We start from the raw sequence: 23,492 nt of genomic DNA, 5'->3' as shown, positions 1-23,492 counted from the left end.
TTTGGTTCTGAACCTTTGAATAAAAATCATTCTGACACATCATTTCAATAATCCCATATTCTCCAAACTCTAAAAACATATAAAGATTTAAACTGCCCATCATCTCTTCCAGCCCATTCTTCCAAATAAACATAAATTATTGACTAGGGCTTTGAGAAGAAATAAAGTTAATAATAATAATTTTAATACTGGTAATTATAAAAGAAGGGGAAGAAAAGTGTTATCTCTATATTTCCATTTCTCTGTGGAATTATAGATATGCTTCTCAATTCTAAACGTATCATCACCAATTTTATCCATACAACAGGACTGAATTGTGACAACAGTCCTCAAATATTGAAGAATATGTTTGTGAAATGAAATGTGAGGCACAGAAAATACCAATGAATATGGGCTTGATTCAAAAACAGGCCAAATTTATGACAGTCATTCTCATTTTAGGAATAATTTTATGTCTTTTTTAAAAAAAATAAATTTTATTATTAAAATTGAAACATGTACATCGTATAATACAACATATAGTACAATACAAAACATAAAACATAAAATACGAAAAAACAAAGCAAACAAACAAAATTCAAACAGGTAGTAAGGATAAAAGTATCGGCGAATATACAGGGGAGTTGTATTCAAAACAAAAACTAGATTCAGTTATATTTGCTCATTACCATTATTCGAATAGTTTATCTAGAATGTTAAATGCAAAGGTTGAAATAAACAAATTGCAGAGAAATTAACAGATAATAATAAAGTTCATATCCAAATATATATAAAATCTCTTGTTATTATATTAGATAAAAAGTTGCTTTTTACCAGATTTGTAACAGTTCAAGGTTATGTCTGACATTTCAATCTTGTAGCCTGTTGTTCTCGCTTTTTCTTCCTAACCAATTATAGAAAGGGTCCCAACAATTATTAAACGTAGCCAATGATTCGTTTCTAACTAGTATAGTCAGTTTCGACATTTCTGCGCAGTATATTATTTTTTTAATTATTACTTCATTTGGGGGTAGCTCATCATTTTTCCACCACTGCGCATAAGTTAGTCTTGCTGCTGTTGTTAAGTGAATAATTAAGTGTACTTGGGGTTTCGATAGATTTTGTCTGATTATGCCCAATAAGAAACATTCAGGGGTTTTGTCTAGTGATAGGTTTAGTATTTCATCAATCCAAATTCCAATTTTGTTCCAATATAATTTGGCTTTTGTACATTGCCACCATAGGTGGAAATAGGTGCCCAATTCTTGTTGACATTTCCAACAATTTGGTGAGAGTTTATTATTTAATTTGGTTAGCTTAATTGGGGTAATATGCCATCGGTAAAACATTTTGACTAGATTTTCTTTATAGGATGTGGCAATAGTAAATTTATAGTTCCTACTCCAGAGTATTTGCCATTACTCCTCTTTAATCTCATTTTTAAGGTCCAAATTCCATTTTTTGACATTAATTTTTGTGCTAAAGTTGTCCAGTTCATTGTAGTTTAAGTAACAGTAAAAATTTTTGATTAGCTGATCTTGGGGGCCTGTACATAGCTTATCTAGCAGGGCATTTTTGCTTATCCCGGTTTTATTTTTATCTTTGTTAAATTTAGTTTGAATCTGTAGGTATTCCCACCATTCCACTTTTTGATCAAGATTTTCTAGTTCTAGCCTTGTTCTAATAGCCCCATTTGGATTTAGAATATCTTTATATCTTATTATATTGTTTCTTTTGTGTAAATTAGGATGAACATAGGCTTCTAAAGGGGCATACCAGGTAGGAATTCCTTTATAAAGTTTAGGTTTAATTTTTTTCCAAGTGTAAATAAGCGATTTCCTAATCATGTGATTGGAGAAGTATTTATGGGTTGTCAGCTTTTCATCCCAGAGATAGTAATGCCACCCTAAGTGGAGGTCATGGCCTTCTAAGTTAAGAAGTCTAGTGTTTGTTAGGCTCATCCAGTCTCTCGTCCATGATAGAGATGCAGCAATATAGTAATCCTTCCAAATTGGGAGAGCCAGTCCTCCTTCTTCTTTCTTTCCTTGTAAATATTTTAATCGAATTCGGGGACGTTTATTTTGCCAGATGAATTTGTTAGTTATTTTGGTCAAATTATTGAAAAATTCCTGTTTTAATTGTATAGGGATTGTTTGAAATAGAAACAAAATTTTGGGCAGAGTATTTAACTTTATGGCTGCAATCCTCCCAAGTAAGGAAAGTTGTAAATTTCTCCATTTTAACAAGTCAGCTTGTATTTTGTCTATTAAGATATCATAATTGTTTGATTTTAAGCTGGACGCTCTATTTGTCAAATTAATGCCGAGGTATTTAATTTTTGTAACTATTTGAATATCCAGTTTAGCTGTTAAGATATCTTTCTGTGATTGTCGCATATTTTTGGTTAGAATTTGCGTTTTAGTTTTATTTATTTTGAGGCCTGCCACTGTACCGTAATCTTCCAGAACTTCTAGTAATTTGGGACGTGAATCTAAAGGGTCTTCTAAGATAAATACCAGGTCGTCCGTGAAGGCTTGAAGCTTATAGGTTTCTTTCTTACATTTTAATCCCCTTATATCTTCCTTATCTCTAATAATTCTAGTTAATACTTCAAGGGTTAAGATAAACAATAAAGGGGACAGTGGACACCCTTGTCTTGTACCTTTATAAAGAGAGATTTTTGTCGATGTATCTCCATTAAGGATAATATAAGCTGATTGGACAGAGTAAATAGCTTTTATTAGCTATTAGAAGAACTTGAACGATTAAAGATAAATAAGGCAATGGGTCCAGATGGCATCCACCCCAGAGTTCTTAAAGAACTCAGATCTGTCATTGCTACCCCCCTGACTGATTTGTTTAACCAATCCTTGTTAACAGGAGAAGTTCCTGAGGATTGGAGAATGGCCAGTGTTGTGCCTATTCACAAGAAGGGCAGTAGAGAAGAAGCTGGTAACTACAGGCCAGTTAGCTTGACATCAGTTGTAGTTAAAATGATGGAGACTCTACTCAAAAAGAGGATAAATCAGCACCTAAAAAACAATAACTTATTAGACCCAAATCAGCATGGCTTTACTGAAGGCAAATCATGTCAGACTAATCTCATTGATTTCTTTGACTATGTCACAAAGGTGTTGGATGAAGGTGGTGCCGTGGATATTGCCTACCTGGACTTCAGCAAAGCCTTTGATACGGTTCCACATAAAGAGCTGATAGATAAATTAGTGAAGATTGGACTTAATCCCTGGATAGTTCAATGGATTTGCAGCTGGCTGAAGCGTAGACATCAGAGAGTTATTGTTAATGGCGAGTATTCCGAGCAGAGTCAGGATACAAGCGGTGTGCCACAAGGATCTGTTCTGGGTCCTATTCTTTTTAATATATTTGTGAGTGACATAGGGGAAGGTTTGGTAGGGAAGGTTTGCCTATTTGCCGATGACTCTAAAGTGTGCAATAGGGTTGATATTCCTGGAGGCGTCTGTAATATGGTAAATAATTTAGCTTTACTAGATAAATGGTCTAAGCAATGGAAACTGCAGTTTAATGTTTCCAAATGTAAAATAATGCACTTGGGGAAAAGGAATCCTCAATCTGAGTATTGTATTGGCAGTTCAGTGTTGGCAAATACTTCAAAAGAAAAGGATTTAGGGGTAGTGATTTCTGACAGTCTCAAAATGGGTGAACAGTGCAGTCAGGCGGTAGGGAAAGCAAGTAGGATGCTTGGATGCATAGCTAGAGGTATAACAAGCAGGAAGAGGGAGATTATGATCCCACTATATATAATGCTGGTGAGACCACATTTGGAATACTGTGTTCAGTTCTGGAGACCTCACCTACAAAAAGATATTGACAAAATTGAACGGGTCCAAAGACGGGCTACAAGAATGGTGGAAGGTCTTAAGCATAAAATGTATCAGGAAAGACTTAATGAACTCAATCTGTATAGTCTGGAGGACAGAAGGAAAAGGGGGGACATGATCGAAACATTTAAATATATTAAAGGGTTAAATAAGGTCCAGGAGGGAAGTGTTTTTAATAGGAAAGTGAACACAAGAACAAGGGGACACAATCTGAAGTTAGTTGGGGGAAAGATCAAAAGCAACATGAGAAAATATTATTTTACTGAAAGAGTAGTAGATCCTTGGAACAAACTTCCAGCAGATGTGGTAGATAAATCCACAGTAACTGAATTTAAACATGCCTGGGATAAACATATATCCATCCTAAGATAAAATACAGAAAATAGTATAAGGGCAGACTAGATGGATCATGAGGTCTTTTTCTGCCGTCAGACTTCTATGTTTCTATGTTTCTATGTTTCTATTGCTTTTATAAATTTTGGGCCAAATTCCATATACTCGAGCTGTTTGATCATGAATTTCCAAGACACATTGTCGAAAGCCTTCTGGGCATCAAGAAATATTAACGCCACTTGTTTTTCATTATGGGTTTCATAATACTCCAGCGTGTCTAACACAATTCTAATATTGTTCTTTAGCTGTCTCCCGGGAAGAAAGCCATTTTGATCCGAATGTATAAAATAATTTAGAAATCCTTTGATTCTACTTGCTAAGATGGAGGTAAAGATTTTATAATCGGCGTTTAAGAGAGAAATCGGGCAGTAATTAGTTATATCTGTATGATCTGTATCTTTTTTTGGAATTAACGCTAAGTTTGCTTCTGTCCATGAAGTTGGGATTTTACCTCTGTCTATAGCCTCATTTAACGTTTCTAACATGGCCTTTTCCATTTCTTTGGGAAGATCTTTATAAAGTTCTATGGGGAGCCCATCCGGACCCGGGGCTTTATTGTTTTTTTGACTTTTTATTGCTTCTTTTAGTTCTGTAGGGGTGATCGGTTTATTAATTGTATCCACCATTTCTTGTGGTACTTTGGGTAGCTTGGCCTGCTCTAGAATTTCTTGAGTTTTTAGATCAAGAGTATTGTTTTGTGTGGTATCGGTATACTCATAAAGTTTACTATAAAAATCGCCAGCAATCTTTTTTTTTCTTTCCAGATCATGACATAGTTCCCCGTTTTTGTTTTTAAGACAGTTTATAAGTTTCTTTTCTTTTTGTTTTCTGAGTTTATTGGCTAACCATTTGCTAGGTTTATTGGCATTTTCAAAATTATATTGGTTAGTTCTTTTTATTTGTTGTGCCAAATTTTGTTGGTCTATTAAATTTAGTTGATGCTTTATTTGTAGCATGTTTTGTTTAATTTCTTTTTTGGGGGGGAATTTCTGTAATTCTTCTTCTAAGGCCCTATAGTCTTCTTCTAATTTAGCCGATTTCTGTTTTTTTAGTTTAAATTCTTTGGCCATATATGAAATGGCTATCCCTCTGATAATGGCTTTGGCTGTGTCCCAAACATTTTGAAGACTATTGTGGTCCTTAAGATTTTCTTGAAAGAAAAAGTTCATTTCAGTTTTGAATTTTTGCTTAAAATCTTCCTGGTTTAGAATAGATTTTTGAAGAGACCATCTACAACACTGTTTAGTTCCTTTCCAAGTTACTTTGAGCGCACTGTGGTCTGAGATGTAATTAGGATCTATCTCTATCGAATGAATTTTAGTATTGATTTCTGTTGTTGCCCAGACCATGTCCAATCTTGACCAAGATTGGTGCCTATCAGAGTAGAAGGTAAATTTTTTAAGGTTGGGGTTTCTGTCTCTCCAGCTATCTTTCAATTTTAGTTCTTTAATTAATTCGAAAAAAGCTTTCGGTAGTATTCTTTTCTTTTGTTTGTTCATTTTATCATTCTTATAATCCAATTCATTATTAATTTTATGTCTTGATGGTTACTTACTATTACTAATAGAGTAATAGGAGTAACTGATGTTATTTCATTTCAAAGCCAAACTTCACAAAGGTATCAAGATATATCACTCTCTCCCCAACCACTGTTGCTACATGCTCTTTAACTAATAGATGACACACCACCACCCACATTTGTACATCAATCTTGAATTGAAAAATGCTGCGTAATCCAAGATTATGGATGAAAAGTCCTCAGATGTCCACAGTCATGAATCAGAGCCTCATCGGCCTTGTGTCAGAGTTTATTCCTCCCCAGTCTGACCAACTGAACCTCCAAGCACTAGAGGACCTCAACTTCCTAATTTGGAACAGGACCTTAACCTGTCAAAAAGAGAAGAGAAGAGAAGGTTCCACGAAGAAACAAGGCAAGACAAAGGCAAGACATCAAACCATAAGTGATTGATCCCTACTGCCCATTGAACACCACAAAGCCTCAATCTATTCAGTGCACCCCAGGACCTCCAGCACCCTAGCACCATCAAACTTCTTGCCATTAGCCCGAACCCCCTGCAGAACCCAGCTTACCCTGCCACCAGCCGAGCTATCAACCAAGGCTTGGAGCCATCTGAAGCTTGTAAGCCAAGATAGAGACCAGGGAGCAAGGTGAATGAGTTCCACGCTTCGAAGACTCGATTGTTAAAGTCATATTTTTTACAGTCAAGTTTGGGGGGTTAGTATTAAGTTTGAATCTGTTGCGTGCTCTTCTGTTGTTGCGGTAGAAGCTGAAGTAGTCATTGACCGGTAGGACATTGCAGCATATGACCTGGTGAGCAATACTTAAATTGTGTTTTAGGCGCCGTAGTTCTAAGCTTTCTAGACCCAGGATTGTTAGTCTATTTTTGTAGGGTATTCTGTTTCGAGTGGAGGAGTGAAGGGCTCTTCTGGTGAAATATCTTTGGACATTTTCAAGGGTGTTGATGTCCGAGATGTGGTATGGGTTCCAGACAAATGAGCTGTATTCAAGGATGGGTCTGGCAAAGGTTTTCTAGGCTCTTGTGAGTAGTGTGAGATTGCTGGAGCAGAAGCTACATAGGATCAGGTTAACAACTTTAGAAGCCTTCTTGGCGATATTATTGCAGTGGGCTTTAGCATTTAGGTAATTTGATATTAGTATTCCAAGGTCTTTTATTGAGTGTGGGTTGGCTGTGAGAATTTGTTTATTCAGTTCATATATGAGGTTTGGATTCTTTTTGCCGATGTGGAGGGTAGAGCATTTGTTGGTTGATATTTGAAGTTACCAGGTGCTAGACCAATCTGAGACAAAATCAAGGTCTTTTTGGAGAGTAAGTGTGTTGTCAGTGGTGTTGAAAAGTTTTACGTCATCTGCAAAAAGAACACAGTTGCTTGTGATATGGTCGCAGAGGTCATTGATGTACAGAATGAAGAGAGTAGAACCTAGTACGCTGCCCTGGGGAACGCCGCTTTTGACAGGGGCAGGGGTGGAAATGGCGCTTCCAATTTTGACAACTTGTTGCCTGTTTGACAGGAATGCAGTAATCCAGTTGTGGAGGAGTCCTGAGATGCCATAGGATTTAAGTCAGGGGGCTCTGGGGAACCTCCCGCGTCAGCTGGGAGCCGGGTATAAAAGCCGGGTCGTGGAGCAGACTTGGGCTTCTTCCACTGACGTCAGGGGCTCTGGGGAACCTCCTGCGTCAGCTGTATGTCAGGTGCGATGCCGGGTGTGATGCTGGTCACAGAGAGGGTTTGGGCATCCTGCACCGTTGTCTGGGGTTTTACAGAGTTCCCCTGTCAGCTGGGCGTCAAGATTACTGCTGGGGGTTCAAAGAGGACTTCGGCCTGAGCAGGGTCTAAAGGACGGCTCTGGGTGTCCTCCGCTGTGGTCAGGACCCTGGAGGAAGCCACTGCATCAGTCCCTGTGTCAGTCAGGCGCCGAGAAGCCCCTACGTCACTCGGGCACCGGGCGCGCTGCTGGAGGCTCCACTGAGCCCAAGATGGTGGACTCGGCTCTCCGTCCCAGGAGGGCAAGGTTGGTGTCGGGAGCATCTGCTAGTGGGAGTGAGGGGTGGAGGTCCTGAGCTTGGCAGGTTAGTAGGAGGGTGGGTGGATTTAAAAAAGGAGGTATCTCTTCGGATTTAATGAAATTCAGAGTGTACTCACAGAGGTTCCTTATCGCATGGTTTTTTGGATTGGGGGTTACCGGTAGTGGGTTGTCTTTAATTTTCACGTGGAGTTTGGAGCTCAATTGTTTCTTGTACGGGGTGTTGACTTTGTCTCTGTTTGTCTGAGCTGCTGGTGGTTTGGGTGTTGGGATTTTGGTTTTTTCCCTGCTTTGCTCGCTGGCTTCAGCTACCTTGTGGTCCTCGGATTGTCCTTATGATCCGGTTGAGGATTAATTTCTGTTGATCCAGGTCCCTGGGTCTTGGTATTATTACTTGTTAGTAATCTTGGCCCTTTTATCTTTCTTGCACGATCTAGCTAGGCGTCTGTCTTCGTCGCCATCTTGGTAATTTACCAAGATAATTGTTTTCAGTTCAGAGATTTTTAGTTCTTGGAAAATTATTGGTTCTGCATAGGGTTGCATTGCACAGACAGACATGATGCGTAATAGGGAGAATTCTTTGACTTGTATTTTCTGTTTGATGAAAAGGTAATTTATGCCCAGAAAAGTCTCTGAATAAATGTGAGTTATGCACCCATTATGTTCCTTCCTTTCTTTCTGATAGTCACTCACATCCTAACCAACTCTTGTTTGGATTACTATAATTCATTCTACATGGGGCTGACCCAGAAGAGTATCTGCTTTGTTTGGTTCGAAATTCTGTGACCCATCATATTTTTGGAATATCCTGAGGACATACTTCTTCAGCTATCCTAAAGATTCTTAATTCATGTGAAACTAAACAAGTTGTTGGTGTGATTGTGCCATTGTAAGGGTGTGTATAGCAGAGTGGTTTTTACATTGAGGAATAGTAGTGTTCAAATTCAAAACAACAAATACAATTTTAAAAAGCTAATAACACTGGTGCCATAAAAGCCACATAACCCACACAATTAAACATAAACTTCAGAAGTTTATAAAGCTCCACCTTCATACCTCCCAAGGCCTCTGGAAAAGTTCAATCATTTAGCTATGTAGAAGGCCCTGGTGTGATGATGATGTTTGTCCATCATGTTCAAAGAGGATCTTATCCTGCCACCAGATCCTCAGACTTCTACGGAGGCAGGTCCTGTGGAAGTGGTTCAATTGCCTAGCATGTCTTCTGTATACAGCCCAGGTCTCACTGGCATACAACAGGGTAGTTAGCACTACTGTTCAGTACACTTTCAGCTTTGTAGCAAGACTTATTCCATATCGGTTCCACAGATTGGTCATTAATCTGCCAAATGTAGAACTTGCTTTGCCAATTCTGCAGTTGACCTTAATATCAATTGTCGCTGCACAGGAGAGAAGATGTGTAAATTGGTCCACTGATTGTAGCTTTTGATGGAGGTGTGATGGTGGGCTCTTGATATTTGGCTTTTGGAGCTGACTGGTGCATCACTTTGGTCTTCTTTATGTTGATAAGGAGACTAAAGTTGTTGCATGCTGCTGCAAAATTATCCACACTGGCTTGAATTTCCTGCTCTGATCCAGCATCCAGGGCACAGTCATCAGCAAAGAGGAGGTCACCTAGCATAGCCTCCTTTATCTTAGTGATGGCCTGGAGTCAATGGCAGCCTAGGACACACTATCTACCAAAAGAAAACCCATACCAACCGTTATCTAAATGCACACTCACACCACCACCCCGCACAAATCACCTCAGTGGCCAAAACTCTCATCACCAGAACCAAACGCTTAGCTGACCATGAGCACTTAAAAACTGAATTGAACAAACTCAAAGATGTATTAATTTCTAATGGATTTGAAGGGAAAACAATCACAAACCTAATAAAAAAAGAGACACTCCCCAAAAAACAAGATCAAGAACAGGACAATGGTACCACCATCCTCCCTTACATCAAGGGCACCACAGACAAAATTAGTAAAATTCTGCACAAACATAACATCAAAACTTCATTTTGCACTAACCAAAAAATATCTAATATCCTAAGGAGCCCCAAAGATAAAATCCAATTGGAATACCAAGGAATCTATGAAATCCCTTGCAAAACATGTGCAGCCACATACATTGGACAAACCAACCGAAGAGTGAGCCAATGCATTGCAGAACATGTGAATGCAGTTAAAAAAGAAGAAAAGACTTCCTCCCTTCTCCAGCACATTAAAAAAACAGGGCACGAAATTGACTTTGGAAAAACTAAATTACTTCACAAAACAGAAAATTTATATAGAAGAATTGCTCTGGAAGCCATAGAAATGAGAGGAGCCCCCTTTGCATAAATAAAAGAGATGACACGTCCTGCCTACCAGAAATTTGGAAACCAGCCTTAAACAAAAAAAACACTTCATAAAAATCACCATGTCAATCCTTCTAATAATTATGATTTTGGAATTTTGAAATTTGGAAACCAGCCTTAAACAAAAAAACACTTCATAAAAATCACCATGTCAATCCTTCTAATAATTATGATTACACCAACCAATCAGACCACTAAAACATAATCACCCAATCTATTTGCTACATTCAAACCAAATCTCCACCCCCACACTATATACTAGGAGGAAATGACAGTTGCAAACATTCCATTTTACAACAGCACGAAGCTTGGAACTTCAGCCTGATGATGGTGAATGTGATTTCACCGAAACGTCGCATAGACATGCAAAATATTACACAGGGCAAAACCCGAACTCAGAACAATCTACATATATATTGGCAGAGTAAATTCCAACAATCATAACATTGTGAGTCTTCTTTACCTTTAATTTTTAGGGTCAGTTTAGACATTTCTGCACATTGAGTTATTTTTTCTAATACCAATTCATTTTGGGGGATTTCTACTTTTCTCCACGTTTGAGCAAAAGCTAGTCTTGCTGCAGTAGTGATATAAATAATCAGATAAATATGGTGTTGGTTAAGTTGTTGGTGTATAATCCCTAATAGGAAACGTTCTGGACTTTTTTCTATGGTTATCTCTACAATTTCATCGATCCACGACCCAATTTTTTTCCAATAGATCTGCGCTTTCCCGCACTGCCACCATGCATGATAGTACGATCCGTACTCTTTTTGACATTCCAGCGAAGAGGTGATAATTTTTTATTGATTTTAGCTAATTTAGCTGGCGTAATATGTCATCTATAAAACATTTTTATTAAATTTTCTTTGTATGTTGTTGTTATAGTTAATCTGTAATTCCTACTCCATAGCAATTGGTATTCTTCCTTTTTTTATCTCAGATTTAAAATTTAAATTCCAGTTATTCATGTTTGTTTTTATTTCCAAAAGATCAGTTTTGTTGTTTTGAAAACAGCAATATAATTTTTTGATTAATTTGCCTTGTGTCCCTAATAGAACTTTGTCAAGGGGTTTGTCTATCTCAATACCAGTTGAATTTTTATCCTTAGCTATTCTAGACTGAATTTGCAAGTATTCCCACCATTCCGTCTTGTCTGGATTGAGTTTGAGTTTGTTGACACCCATCAAGGCCCCAACAGCCTCCAGGCACCGGCACATCACTTCCACTGCTTCGTTGACTGGATATGGGGTGGAGGTGTATAGCTGGGTATCATCGGCATATTGATGATACCTCACCCCATGCACTTGGATGATCTCACCCAGCGGTTTCATGTAGATATTAAATAGCAGGGGGGAGAGGACCGACCCCTGAGGCACCCCACAAGGGAGAGACCTAGAGGTCGACTTCTGATCCCCCACTAACACCGAATACGACCGACCGGAGAGGTAGGAGGAGAACCACTGAAGGACAGTGCCTCCCACTCCCAACCCCTCCAGCCGGCGCAGAAGGATACCATGGTCGATGGTATCAAAAGCCACTGAGAGGTCAAGAAGCACCAGGACAGAGGACAAGCCCCTGTCCTGGGCCCGCCAGAGGTCATCCATCAATGCGACCAAAGCAGTTTCCGTAATGTAGCCGGCCTGAATCCAGACTGTTGAGGACCTAGATAATCAGCTTCTTCCAAGGACCGCTGAAGTTGGCATGCCACCACCTTCTCAACAACCTTCCCCATAAAGGGAAGGTTGGAGACTTGACAGTAGTTATTAAACACGGCTGGGTCCAGGGAAGGCTTCTTGAGGAGGGGACACACAAGTGCCTCCTAATAAAGGGCTGGAAAGGACCCCCTCCCCAAGGAGGCGTTGACAATCTCCTGGGCCCAGCTTTGTGTCACCCCTTGGCTGACCAAACCAACCAAGAGGGACACAGATCCAGTAGACAGATGGCGGAACCCACAGCTCCAATGGCCTTGTCCACTTCATCAGGTGTCACCAAGTCAAACTCCTCCCAGACTGATGGACAAAGACATTTAGCCCCAGTCACCTCGACTGACTCATTGTCAGCCAATACTGCTATGCAATTGGAGTCGAGATCAGCCCGGATCCGAGTGACTTTATCAGCGAAAAATGAGTTAAATTCCTCGGCACTACCCTGTAAGGGCTCCCCAACTCCCCCCTGATTTAGAAGGGATCGGGTCACTCTAAACTGGCGGGATTCCGCTGATGCAATCAAGGCAGCATGGTACGCGCATCTTGCCGCCTTGAGCGCCACTTTGTAGGTCTTAATAAAATCTCTTACAAGTGTTTGGTCGGATTCTGACTTACTCTTCCTCCATTGCTTCTCTAGACCAGTGTTTCCCAATCTTTTTTGAGCCGCGGCACATTATTCATATTTTCAAAATCCTGGGGAACACTGAACGGGGGGCCGGAGAGGGTGCGGGGGGGCTAAAGAAAAGTTTGGACAAAAAAAAATCTCTTCCTCAATTTCACTCTATTTCTCCCTCTCTCTTTCTCTCTCTTCCTTCCTTCCCTTCTTTCTCTCTCTCCATCCCTCTTTCTTTCTTCCTCTCTTTTTTGCTCTCTTTCTCTCTCCCTCCTTCCCTCCCTCTATGTCTTTCTCTCTCCCTTTCTCTCTCTGCCTCTCTTGCTATCTCTTTCATTCGCTCTCTTCCGCTCTCTTTCTGTCTCTCTTGCTATTTCTCTTTCTCTCTCTCTCTCTCTCTCTGTCTCTCTTGCTATCTCTTTGTCTCTCTCTCTCTCTTGCTATCTTTTTCTCTCTCTCTTGCTATCTCTTTCTTTCTTTTTTTCTCTCTCTCTTCCTATGTCTCTCTTTCTCTCTCTCTCTGTCTCCCTCCCTCTTTCCTTTCTATCTCTCCCTCCCTCTTTCCTTTCTATCTCTCCCTCCCTCTTTCCTCCCTCCCTCTTTCCTTTCTATCTCTTTTCTTTCTATCTCTCCCTCCCTCTTTCCTTTCTATTTTTCTCTCCGTCCCTCAGCGGGGGCAAAGAAGAAGGAAGGTAGGCTGCAGAGGGCACCGAGGACAAGAGCGCTCGCTCGCTCCCTCGCCCTCTGACTTTCCTCCCTCACTGCTGAAGGGACGAGCGCGGGCATGCTGCAAGAAGGTTTTTTTTGCTTTTTTTTCCTTCCCCCGCCTCATGGGAGAGAGTGAGAGAGAGAAAGAGCAGCGCCCTGTCGATTCTGAGCGCAGCCAGGGAAAGCGGCCTCGAGCCGAGTGCGAACTGTGGGATGCGGCAAAGGACTCCTTGTCAACCAAAAAAGGGTGGGGGTGGCAAAGGCAAAGCCTGGGAAGCGGGGAAGGGAAGAGCAGGAGACCCCCAGACAGAACGGCTGAGGGGAAGGAAAGATGGAAGGAGGGAGGGATTGAGAAGCGAAGCCAGGGAGGGCTGAGAGAAAAGGGGAGCGGCGCGCGCGAGAGAGGGGCGGGGCGTGCATTCCCGAAACGGATGGAGAAAGCCCTCTCTCGCAGCGAAAGCGCTCCTAGCCAGGGGGCTGCGAGAGAGGGTTGGGAACGCTTTCGTCCCGAGGAGCTGAAGCTGCAGCTGCAGCTGCAGCCGCAGCCGCCGCGAGAGAAGTCGCGCCCCAAGGCAGGGGGCGGCGGCGGAGGAGAGGGGGCAGATTGGGCGGGGAGCTTGGCGGCACACCTGCCTGTGTCTCGCGGCACACTAGTGTGCCACGGCACACCGGTTGGGAAACGCTGCTCTAGACGTCTCTTCTGGTGTTTCAACTCCCGGAGCTCCTCGTTGAACCATGGAGCTCTATGGGGTTTAGTGCCACAGAGAGGTCACAAAGGCACAATTTGGTCGAGAGCCTCTGCTTCAGCCTTGTTCCAGGCCTCAGCAAGAGACTCTGCCGAGCTGTGGATGAGTGAATCTGGTAAAACCCCAAGTACCCTCTGTAAACCCTCAGGGTCCATCAGGCGTCCATCATATCTAACCTTGACCAAGATTTTTGACTGTTTGAACAATAAGTAAATTTTTTAGTTTGGAGATTCCTTTCTCTCCAGGTGCCTTTTAGTTTTAATATCCTTCCCTCTGTGTCTTTATATTTAAGACTTGCCTTAATATTCATATTTATATAAAAAATTACTCCTCTTTTTTTTCATCTGCAAGTGAAGCAAATAGGTTGCCTAGCTTTTCTTTATTTAGAAGGTGTTTAAATTTTTCTTTGATGTGAAACTCTTGAAGCGCAATGATATCTAAATTGTTTTTAGTTAATTTATTAAGAAATTTGTTTCTTTTTGGGGGGACATTTAATCCGTTAACATTTACCGAATATATTTCCATTCCGTAGATGGTATCTACGGGGAGGTTTACTTGTATTTAGGCCTAGTTGCTCTAGTACTTCTTGGTTCTTTAGGCTCTGCTTCTCTTATCTTGTCCCCTATCTCTTATTGTCACTTCCGTTGATCATCTATTATATCTATCTGTCTTGTTTCGTCCCTAGTATTGTCTGGACTTTTTTTTCCTGGAGGGGGTTCTTTATTAAAGTTTTGCTCGAAGAAATCTTCTGTTTTTGCTATGGTATCTATTTTTATTCTTTTCTCTTGCCATGTTACCTAGACACCCTCTGGAACTAACCATCTAAAATTGATATTGTGTCTGGTAAGTTTAGAGGTCAAGAAGGAGTATGGCTTGCGCAGATCTCTTATTTTTTTAGGTACCTGTTTCAAAATTACCTTTATGTTTCATGGGATCTTCCCTAGCTCTATGGAGTAGTTCTTCTCGTACAGATTTTTTGATAAGTTTGACATGGACCTCCTTGGGCAAATTGTGGCATCTCGCATAATTAGTGTTAATGCACTATACCTCGTCGAGCTCGTTTAGCATAACCTCTTTCTCTGTACCTAATGCTTTAGAAAGGATATCAGCCATAGTGTTGGGCAAGTCCTCGTTTCTTTCTTCTTTAAGATTTTGAAAGTGGAGAAAGTGGCTTGCTTTTCCAGCTTCTAACTAGATCACTGACAGTTCCAGCTCTTTATTTGCCTGCATTAGACTCTTGTTCATTTCTTCTAGATTTCTGTGATTCTGAACTATTCTGTCCTCTAACTCTTGAATTTTTTGCTCGTGTTTTAATATTTGTTGTTGGAAAATTTTGTGTTTTTTCCATGTTTTGAATTCTTTCTTTTAGCTCGCTTGTATCGCTTTTAACTTCTCCTAGTTCTTTTTTAATGTCGTCATGATTTTTGGACATCATTTCTTGCACTTGTAACATCATGATCTGTAGGTCTTTAAAAGAGTTTGATCTTTTTCTGGGGAGCATATCATCGAGAGATCTCTGAGTGGAGGGGCTTGGAATGGCGGAGGCAGACTGATTGACTGGTCTTCTCCCCAATCCAAGTCTGGTAAGGTTGGAGAGATTCGTTGTTTTTATGATGTCCCACCAAGACTCTCACTTAGTAACAGCTTTTTTAGTTCCTTCCACTCTTAATTGTGTTAAGCTTAGTTCAAACCAAATAGATTTTAATATTTTTATCTTTTCCCTCTTTGTCCAGAACCTCCCTGAAGGGGAGAGGAAGAAGGGGACCTGGTCTGGTGCCTGTTTTGGGGTTTTAGCACACTTCACAGGCATTGTCCAAGAGCCTCCACCAGTAGCGGAGTGGAAGCAGCTTGCTGCCTTTAGCCTTGGTGACTACGAACAGGAAAATTGAAGCGATTAATGGATGTCACCCAGAATGGAAAAGGAAAGTAAACTTTGTGCTGGAGGAAGAGAAACAGAATTGTTGGTTGAGACTTGCATTTTGGCTGGAGGAGAGATTTTGTTAAAGAACTGTGTTGTGATAAAAGAACTTTCTGACTAATTGGTGTAAGCAGCTAAATTGAAACCAGAACTTTCTAACTTGCAAATTTAAGGAGAATAAGGAAGTGATTCTAAAACCCATTTGGATAAAAATTGGATGCTTTGAGGCTTTGAAATTGGATTTAAAGAAAAAAAAAGAACTTTAAGAGTTTAAATAATTAAATTGAATTTTTTTTTAGTTTTAAATGATTTTTATGTGTTGTTTGAGAACAAACTGGTGGAGCCACCTTCTGGTCAATACTTTATTGTTATGAGAACTTTCATTTACTAAGAGAATTTGTTATCTCAGCACTGGCCTTGGAAAAGAGAAACTAACTGGATTATTGATATTTTGTCTGCAAAGGAGGGCTTCCAAAACATGGGGGCGTCCTCCTCGATCCACAGCTTACATTAGGGGGTCGGTCCTCTCCCCCCTGCTATTCAATATCGACATGAAACTGCTGGGTGAGATCATCCAGAGGCATGGGGTAATGTATCATCAGTACACAGATGATATCAAGTTGTACATCTCCCCCCCATGTCTAGTCAATGAAGCAGTGGAAGTGATGTGCTGGTGGCTGGAGGCTGTTGGGGTCTGGATGGGTGTCAACAGACTCAAACTCAACCCGGATAAGATGGAGTGGCTGTGGGTTTTGCCTCCCAAGGACAACTCCATCTGTCCATCCATAACCCTGGGGGGGGGGAATTATTGACCCCCCTCAGAGAGGGTCCGCAACATGGGCATCCTCCTCGATCCACAGCTCAAATTACAGAACCATCTTTCAGCTGTGGCGAGGGGGACGTTTGCCCAGGTTCGCATGGTGCACCAGTTGCGGCCCTATCGGACCAGGACTCATTGCTCACAGTCACTCATGCCCTCATCACCTCGAGATTCAACTACTGTAATGCTCTTTACATGGGGCTACCTTTGAAAAGTGTTCGAAAACTTCAGATCGTGCAGAATGCCCATGTTATGCCCATGTTACACCAACACTCCACAGTCTGCATTGGTTGCCGATCAATTTCCAATCACAATTCAAAGTGTTGGTTATGACCTATAAAGCCCTTCATGGCATCGGACCAGAATATCTCTGGGGCCGCCTTCTGCCGCACGAATCCCAGCAACCAATTAGGTCCCACAGAATTGGCCTTCTCCGGGTCTGGTCGACTAAACAATGTCATTTGGTGGGCCCCAGGGGAAGAGCCTTCTTTGTGGCGGCCCCGACTCTCTGGAACCAGCTTCCCCCAGAGATTAGAACTGCCTCCACCCTCCTTGCCTTTCGTAAACTCCTTAAAACCCACCTTTGCCATCAGTCATGGGGGAACTGAGATATCTCCCCCTGGCCTTTACAATTTATGTATGGTATGTTTGTGTGTATGTCTGTTTTAATAACGGGTTTTTTAAAATGTTTTTAAACTATTAGATTTGTTATGAATTTTTTTGTTCTTGTTGTGAGCCACCCCAAGTCTATGGAGAGGGGCGGCATACAAATCTAATTACTAAATACATACATACATACATACATACATACATACATACATACATACATACATACATAAAGTGGAATAGGAGAGACTTAGATAAATGAATAGGTCCAATGAAAGGGACTATGGAAATTTGGAAAAAATGGCAGGGGAAAATAGGATTATATAAATGAAAACTGTCATTGCTATATGTAATAAATAAAGATACCAAAACAAATCTAAATAGGGTTATGGAAGAGTTGAAGGGAAGAGGGATAATTAATATAGAACAGTTATATGAGAAGGACACATCTGGCCTCCTGGTGCCCCATGTGTCCGACCATCAGCTCCTCAATAGCTCTCTTTCTGGTGGCTGGTTTGGGGCTCGTCAGTCAGCAGATCTTCCTGCACCAGCTGGTCTTCTTCACCAGCACCCTAGGACTGCCCGGTCTCATTGGACCTGGGTATATCTTTAGACAGGATCCCTTCAATATCCTTCTCCAACCCATCACAGCCAATACAGAAGGCAGAAATTGCAGAGTGGAAAATTAAAGGATCTGAAAACTGCTATTTTATTTCTCTGCTTGAAAGAAAAAAAACACAGTGGAAATTTCATTTCAAATTTTAATTTTGTTAATTTATTTTTTAAAATTTTGGTGCGAAGTACAGAAACAAAAAATAATAATCCCAAACTGAAATCCCAAAGAAAGAAAGAATTTTATAAGAGGGATGAAGATTTCCTTTCCAAGCTGAGAACCGATCAAACATGGCATTTGACATCATTCTGGCATTCTCACGGAGAGAATCAGGCAACCAGGCTGGTACTTGGTCCCAACAGCTTCGTCCTGACCTCTTTTCCTGCTCATTCTCTCCCACAAACACTTTGAGCTGCTAAGAAGTGCCCACAATATTATCTATAAGCGTTCACATTCAGTAGCTGTTGCTGAACAGCTGAATTCCTCTGAATTTTTCAAAGATTTCTTTAGCCAGATTTATTGAGCTGCAAGAATTCCCATTGTTCAACAGTTTCTCATTTTGAAACATATAGACATGGTTCTATTTGACTCCTGCATACTATCTAAATGGAAATGAAATAAAAGTAACATTTACATTTTTTTCCAATATCACAATAGTGTAATATATCATGTTTTTACATTTGTTCTGGCTGTGAGATGCTCCTTTGTGTTCAGGTCTGGCCTCAGAAGGATAATGTAGCACTTGGGGATGAAGATGCAGCCCAGCAGACCAGCACTGGAGGCCAGGATGGAGAAGACCTGCACAGCCACCATGTATTTCCCTTTGGTGCTCAGGTAGGTGGGCACAAAAGTCACCCAGACACTGCAGAAGACCAGCATGCTGAAGGTGATCAGCTTGGCTTCGTTGAAGGCCCCAGGCAGATTCCTGGCCAGGAAAGCCACCGTGAAGCAGATGGCAGCCAGGAAGCCCATGTAGCTGAGGGTGACGTAGAACATGACAACAGCCCCTTCGTTGCATTGCAGGATGATCTCTCCATGCTGGGAGTGGAGATCAGATTCAGGGAAGGGGGGAGAAACTGCCAACCAGATGGAGCAGATGACAATTTGGACAGCAGAAGAAGAAAGGATGATGGAGTTGGCCAAACTCTTCCCCAACCATCTCTTCATTTGGTTTCCTGGCTTTGTGGCCAGAAAAGCCAGCACCACTGTGATGGTTTTGGCCAAGAGAGAAGAAACGGCAACTGAGAAGATGATGCTGAAAACTGTCTGTCGGAGAAGGCAGCTGGCTTTCCTTGGTTGACCAATGAAGAGAGAAGAAGACAAGAAGCAAAGCAGGAGGGAGACCAGGAGAATGTAGGAGAGGTCCCGGTTGTTGGCTTTGACAATGGGGGTTTCTCGATATTTAATGAAGATGATTAAAACAAAGTCTGTGATTAAGAACAACAGTAGGGCAAAAGAGACCAGAATGATGCCCAGTAAGTCTTCATAAGACAGGAAGGTTAAAACTTTGGGGATACATTGGACTCTGCGCTCATTAGGATATTTATCATCTGGACACTTGATGCAATTTTTAGTATCTAAAAAATAATAAAAGGCAATATTTCTTTAATATTTTGTTTTTCTTAATTATAAGAAATAATGTTTTTGGACAACACCTAATTCCAGGAACATTTTCCACAACGTATTATTATTATTTATTAGATTTGTATGCCACCCCTCTCCGTAGACTCGGGGTGGCTCACAACAGTAATAACACAATACGTAACAAATCTAATAATTAAAAGTCACTAAAAACCCTTTATTAAAAAGAAAACATACACACAAACATACCATGCATAAACTGTATGTGCCTGGGAGAGATATCTTAGTTCCCCCATGCCTAGCGGCAGAGGTTGGTTTTAAGAAGTTCACGAAAGACAAGTAGGGTGGGGACAATTCTAATCTCCAGGGGGAGCTGGTTCCAGAGGGTCGGGGCCACCACAAATAAAGCTCTTCCCCGGGTCCTGCCAGACAACATTGTTTCGTGGACGGGACCCAGAGAAGGCCAACTCTGTGGGACCTAATTGGTCGCTGGGATTCATGCGGCAGAAGGCAGTCTCGGAGATATTCTGGTCTGATGCCATGAAGGGCTTTATAGATCATAACCAACACTTTGAATTGTGACCGGAAACTGATCGGCAACCATTGCAGTCTGCGGAATGTTGGTGTGACATGGGCATACCTAGGGAAGCCCATGATTGCTCTCGCAGCTGCATTTTGCACGATCTGAAGTTTCCGAACACTCTTCAAAGGTAGCCCCATGTAGAGAGCATTACAGTAGTCAAACTTCAAGGTGATGAGGGCATCAGCGACTGTGAGCAGTGACTCCTGGTCCAAATAGGGCAGCAACTGGTGCACCAGGCAAACCTGGACAAATGCCCCCCTCGCCACAGCTTAAAGATGGTTTTCTAATGTTAGCTGTGGATCGAGGAGGACGCCCAAATTGTGAACTCTCTCTGAGGAGGTCAATACTTCCCCCCCCCGGGTGATGGACGGACAGATGGGATTTTCCTTGGGAGGCAAAACCCAAAGCCACTCTGTCTTATCAGGGTTGAGTTTGAGTCTGTGGACACCCATCCAGACCCCAACAGCCTCCAGGCACCAGGACATCACTTCCACTCCTTCGTATATCTAAACAATTCAATTAAAGAGGTAAAAAGGATATTTTTAAAAATAGCTAGGTATATCAAGGTGAGGGGAGTCCTAGGATGTTAATTATTTTCCATGTAATGTGTAGAATCTTCATAGGAACCTACATTATTAGAGGTTAATAATGAATCATAACATTTTTAAAGTTAAATATCCTGGATCCTGTAACATCTGGAAGCAATATGCAATTAAGGAAAAACTTCCTAACAGTGAGAACAATTAACCAGTGGAACAGCTGGCCTCCAGAGGTTTTGTGTCCTTCAATATTGGAGGTTTTAAAAGAAGATATTGGACAGTCACTTGTCTGAAATGATATAGATCCATGATGGCAAACTACGGTACGGGTGTCAGAGGTGGCACGCAGAGCCCTCACTCTGGGAATCTGTGCCGTTGCCAGCTGATCTTTTGATTTCCAGTGCAGGCAGTGGAGCACTGAGAAACAGCCTGAAAACAGCCTGGGAAATGGTCCAGAAAACAGCCAAAAGAAAGACAGTTTTCATGCTGTTTTTCGGAGCAAAAATGTCTTGAAAAACAGCCAGAAACAGCCAGAAAATGGACCAAAAATGGCCAAAACAGACATGTTCACACTGGCCAGCTAGTCTTTACTTCCTTTTAGATAAGAAATTGTGCAGGTTAAAAAAAACAGGTTTGCTTCAATCTGCCTTTTAACTTGCACTTTCATGAAAATGTTCTGGATGGATCCAGTTCCACCAACCCTCCCATTTTCCTCATGGTCACCCACCTTCCTGAGTGGAGAAGGTCCCCTCTGGACAAGGAACGCAGTCGTAGCAGCAACCTGGCTCTCCTTCTCGAGCCCTCTTGACAAATCCAGGATGACAACTTTCCACACATTGGGACTCAGGCAGGGACTGAGCAGAAAAAAGAGAATGTGTTAGGAAATACGTTAGGACTCCCCATCTATAGAAAATGTAGGTAAAAATGGCAGGAGATAATTAGCCTCTGGTCTTCACTGAAGTAAACATGACATCTCTGACTTCTTCTAAACAGATGCAGGAGGTATAACAACTGTCAGATTCTTCATTTAATTCCTCCCTTTTGCTTTTGGAATTTAACATTACAATAAAGTACTTTTCTATTTAATAAAGTCTGATGGAATGCAATTGCAGAAAAAAAGATAAGTATGAGGATATATTCATATTAAATCTGAGAATAAAGTTTACTGTAAAAGGTTTAGGAAACTTTTATTTCATTCAGTTTTTTTAATGTAGAGTAAAACTGTGATGAAGAAAGAAACCTCTGACCAGTAAGATCTTGAAAGATTTCCATGAAACATGGCAAAGTTGCTCCACTTAGGACCTGTCTGTTGATGAACCTCCATTAGATGACACCAACTAGCATGGAAGGCCAACCACCCTGCAGACTCTAGGCTTTCCCCACTTGAAATGGGACCTCAGGCTTTGGGAAACAGAGAAAAGACAGCAAAATTTATCCCACCTTATTGAGCAACTTTATCCGTGAAAGAGCAACTTGGTTGATATAAAGTCTCTGTCTTATAAAATACGCCAGAGTCTCTTCCTTGACATTCCCCTTGGGGAGAACCAAGTAGCTGTCAAAGCTCACATCTGCTTTTATCTCTCCATTTTTGTCCAAGTATAGTTTCAATTGTGAAATATTCCAAAATTCATTCTTCTCCAGAAAGGGATGAAACTAGAATGGGAACATCCAGGTATTTGAAATATAGAAAACATTGTTTCTTATCCCATATTGAATCTTTCTTCTATAATTGTCTAATCTCCAAATATGGTTAAATAAAACTGCCATTATGTTCAAAAGTGAATGAAAAAGTTTGTCACTCATATACTGATAAAATATAGAGAAAATATAATTGACACAATTGGTCAATTATAGAGAAGATTCTAGGGCAGATGAGAAATAGAATGAACAGAGAAGGAAAAAATATTCATAAACTCTTTAGAAACCACAGGTAGATTCCCAGAAAGCATGGGGGTTTATCAAGAAGAAAGGTGTCAGGCTAATCTTCTCCCTGGTCATCCTGATGGAAAACAGCTCCAGATGTGCTAATTCTACTTGATGGTAATGTGACATTAACCCAATGTTGCAAATCTGAAAAAGCAAATCTCCCACCAACTCTTTTCTCAGCCTGAAAAGTTAGCCAGGATCCTTTCTGAGATTCTTTCTCTCCCATTATGCAGCTGCAGGATTCTCCCCTCTGATCCGATCCTTCCCTAGGCAGCCTCTCTTCTCCTCATCCCTAAAGTCATTCTCAGCTATGATTAGACTTCCTAAATACCATATTTTTGGAGTATAAGATGAACTTCCTCTCCCCCCAAAAAGAGGGTGGAAATATCGGTGCATCTTATAAACTGAATACAGCCATTTTTGGCCTCCCAAAGCCCCACCCCATGTGAAAACAGGTGTGGAGAGAGTTTTGGAGGTCTACAGAGTGCTCCTGGGGGCTAGTAGGGCAATAACTTTTTTTCTTACTTACCTCTTCGAAATCTTGGTGCGTCTTATAGTCTGAAAAATACATTAGATTATGGGAACTCTGGTGATAGATCTGGATTTCAGTGAAGGACTCACAAACAATTGTGTGATGTGATTAGAAACCTCAGGGGTGGATGGTGTGATAACTAAGTGGACAAAAATTGCCTTCAAAATAATACTGCAATAATTTTTAATCTTTCTTAATTTTTCTTAATGGATGGATGGAAGGATGGATGGGTGGATGGGTGGATGGATGGATGGATGGATGGCTGGGTGGATGGGTGGGTGGGTGGGTGAATGGATGGATGGGTGGGTGGGTGGATGGGTGGGTGGGTGGATAGATGGATGGACAGCCGAATGGACTGGAGCTTAATTTGCTGTTGGCATCCCTGAAGAAGGAGTCTGGTTTGAAGGCAGGATGCTTGGAGATGTCTAGAGAAGCTAT

At 41.2% G+C, this 23,492-nt stretch overlaps 2 protein-coding genes across 2 annotated transcripts in view; both read right to left on the bottom strand.

Moving 5' to 3' along the window:
* Positions 1–8,355, bottom strand: part of LOC139154095 (vomeronasal type-2 receptor 26-like) — a 33,661-nt gene extending 25,306 nt beyond the window's left edge. The window contains exons 1-2 of the mRNA XM_070728525.1: positions 8,192–8,355; positions 4,338–5,084 (exon numbers count right to left, since the gene is read on the bottom strand). Of these exons, the coding sequence (XP_070584626.1) occupies positions 4,338–5,084; positions 8,192–8,355 (911 nt within the window). The remainder of the gene's footprint in view (positions 1–4,337; positions 5,085–8,191) is intronic.
* Positions 8,356–18,054: 9,699 nt separating this feature from the next.
* On the bottom strand, positions 18,055–23,093 carry LOC139154094 (vomeronasal type-2 receptor 26-like). The gene is made up of 4 exons (XM_070728523.1): positions 23,052–23,093; positions 22,037–22,249; positions 21,324–21,462; positions 18,055–19,470 (listed from the first exon to the last, which is right to left on the bottom strand). The coding sequence occupies exons 1-4, from the start codon at positions 23,091–23,093 to the stop codon at positions 18,560–18,562; spliced, it is 1,305 nt and encodes a 434-aa protein (XP_070584624.1). The 3' UTR covers positions 18,055–18,559.
* Positions 23,094–23,492: the final 399 nt, after the last annotated feature.

This window comes from Erythrolamprus reginae, chromosome Z (genome assembly GCF_031021105.1).
Source record: "Erythrolamprus reginae isolate rEryReg1 chromosome Z, rEryReg1.hap1, whole genome shotgun sequence".
NCBI lineage: Eukaryota > Metazoa > Chordata > Lepidosauria > Squamata > Dipsadidae > Erythrolamprus > Erythrolamprus reginae.
The sequence above is the reverse complement of the archived record's forward strand: the minus strand, read 5'-3'. Positions and strand labels throughout refer to the sequence as shown.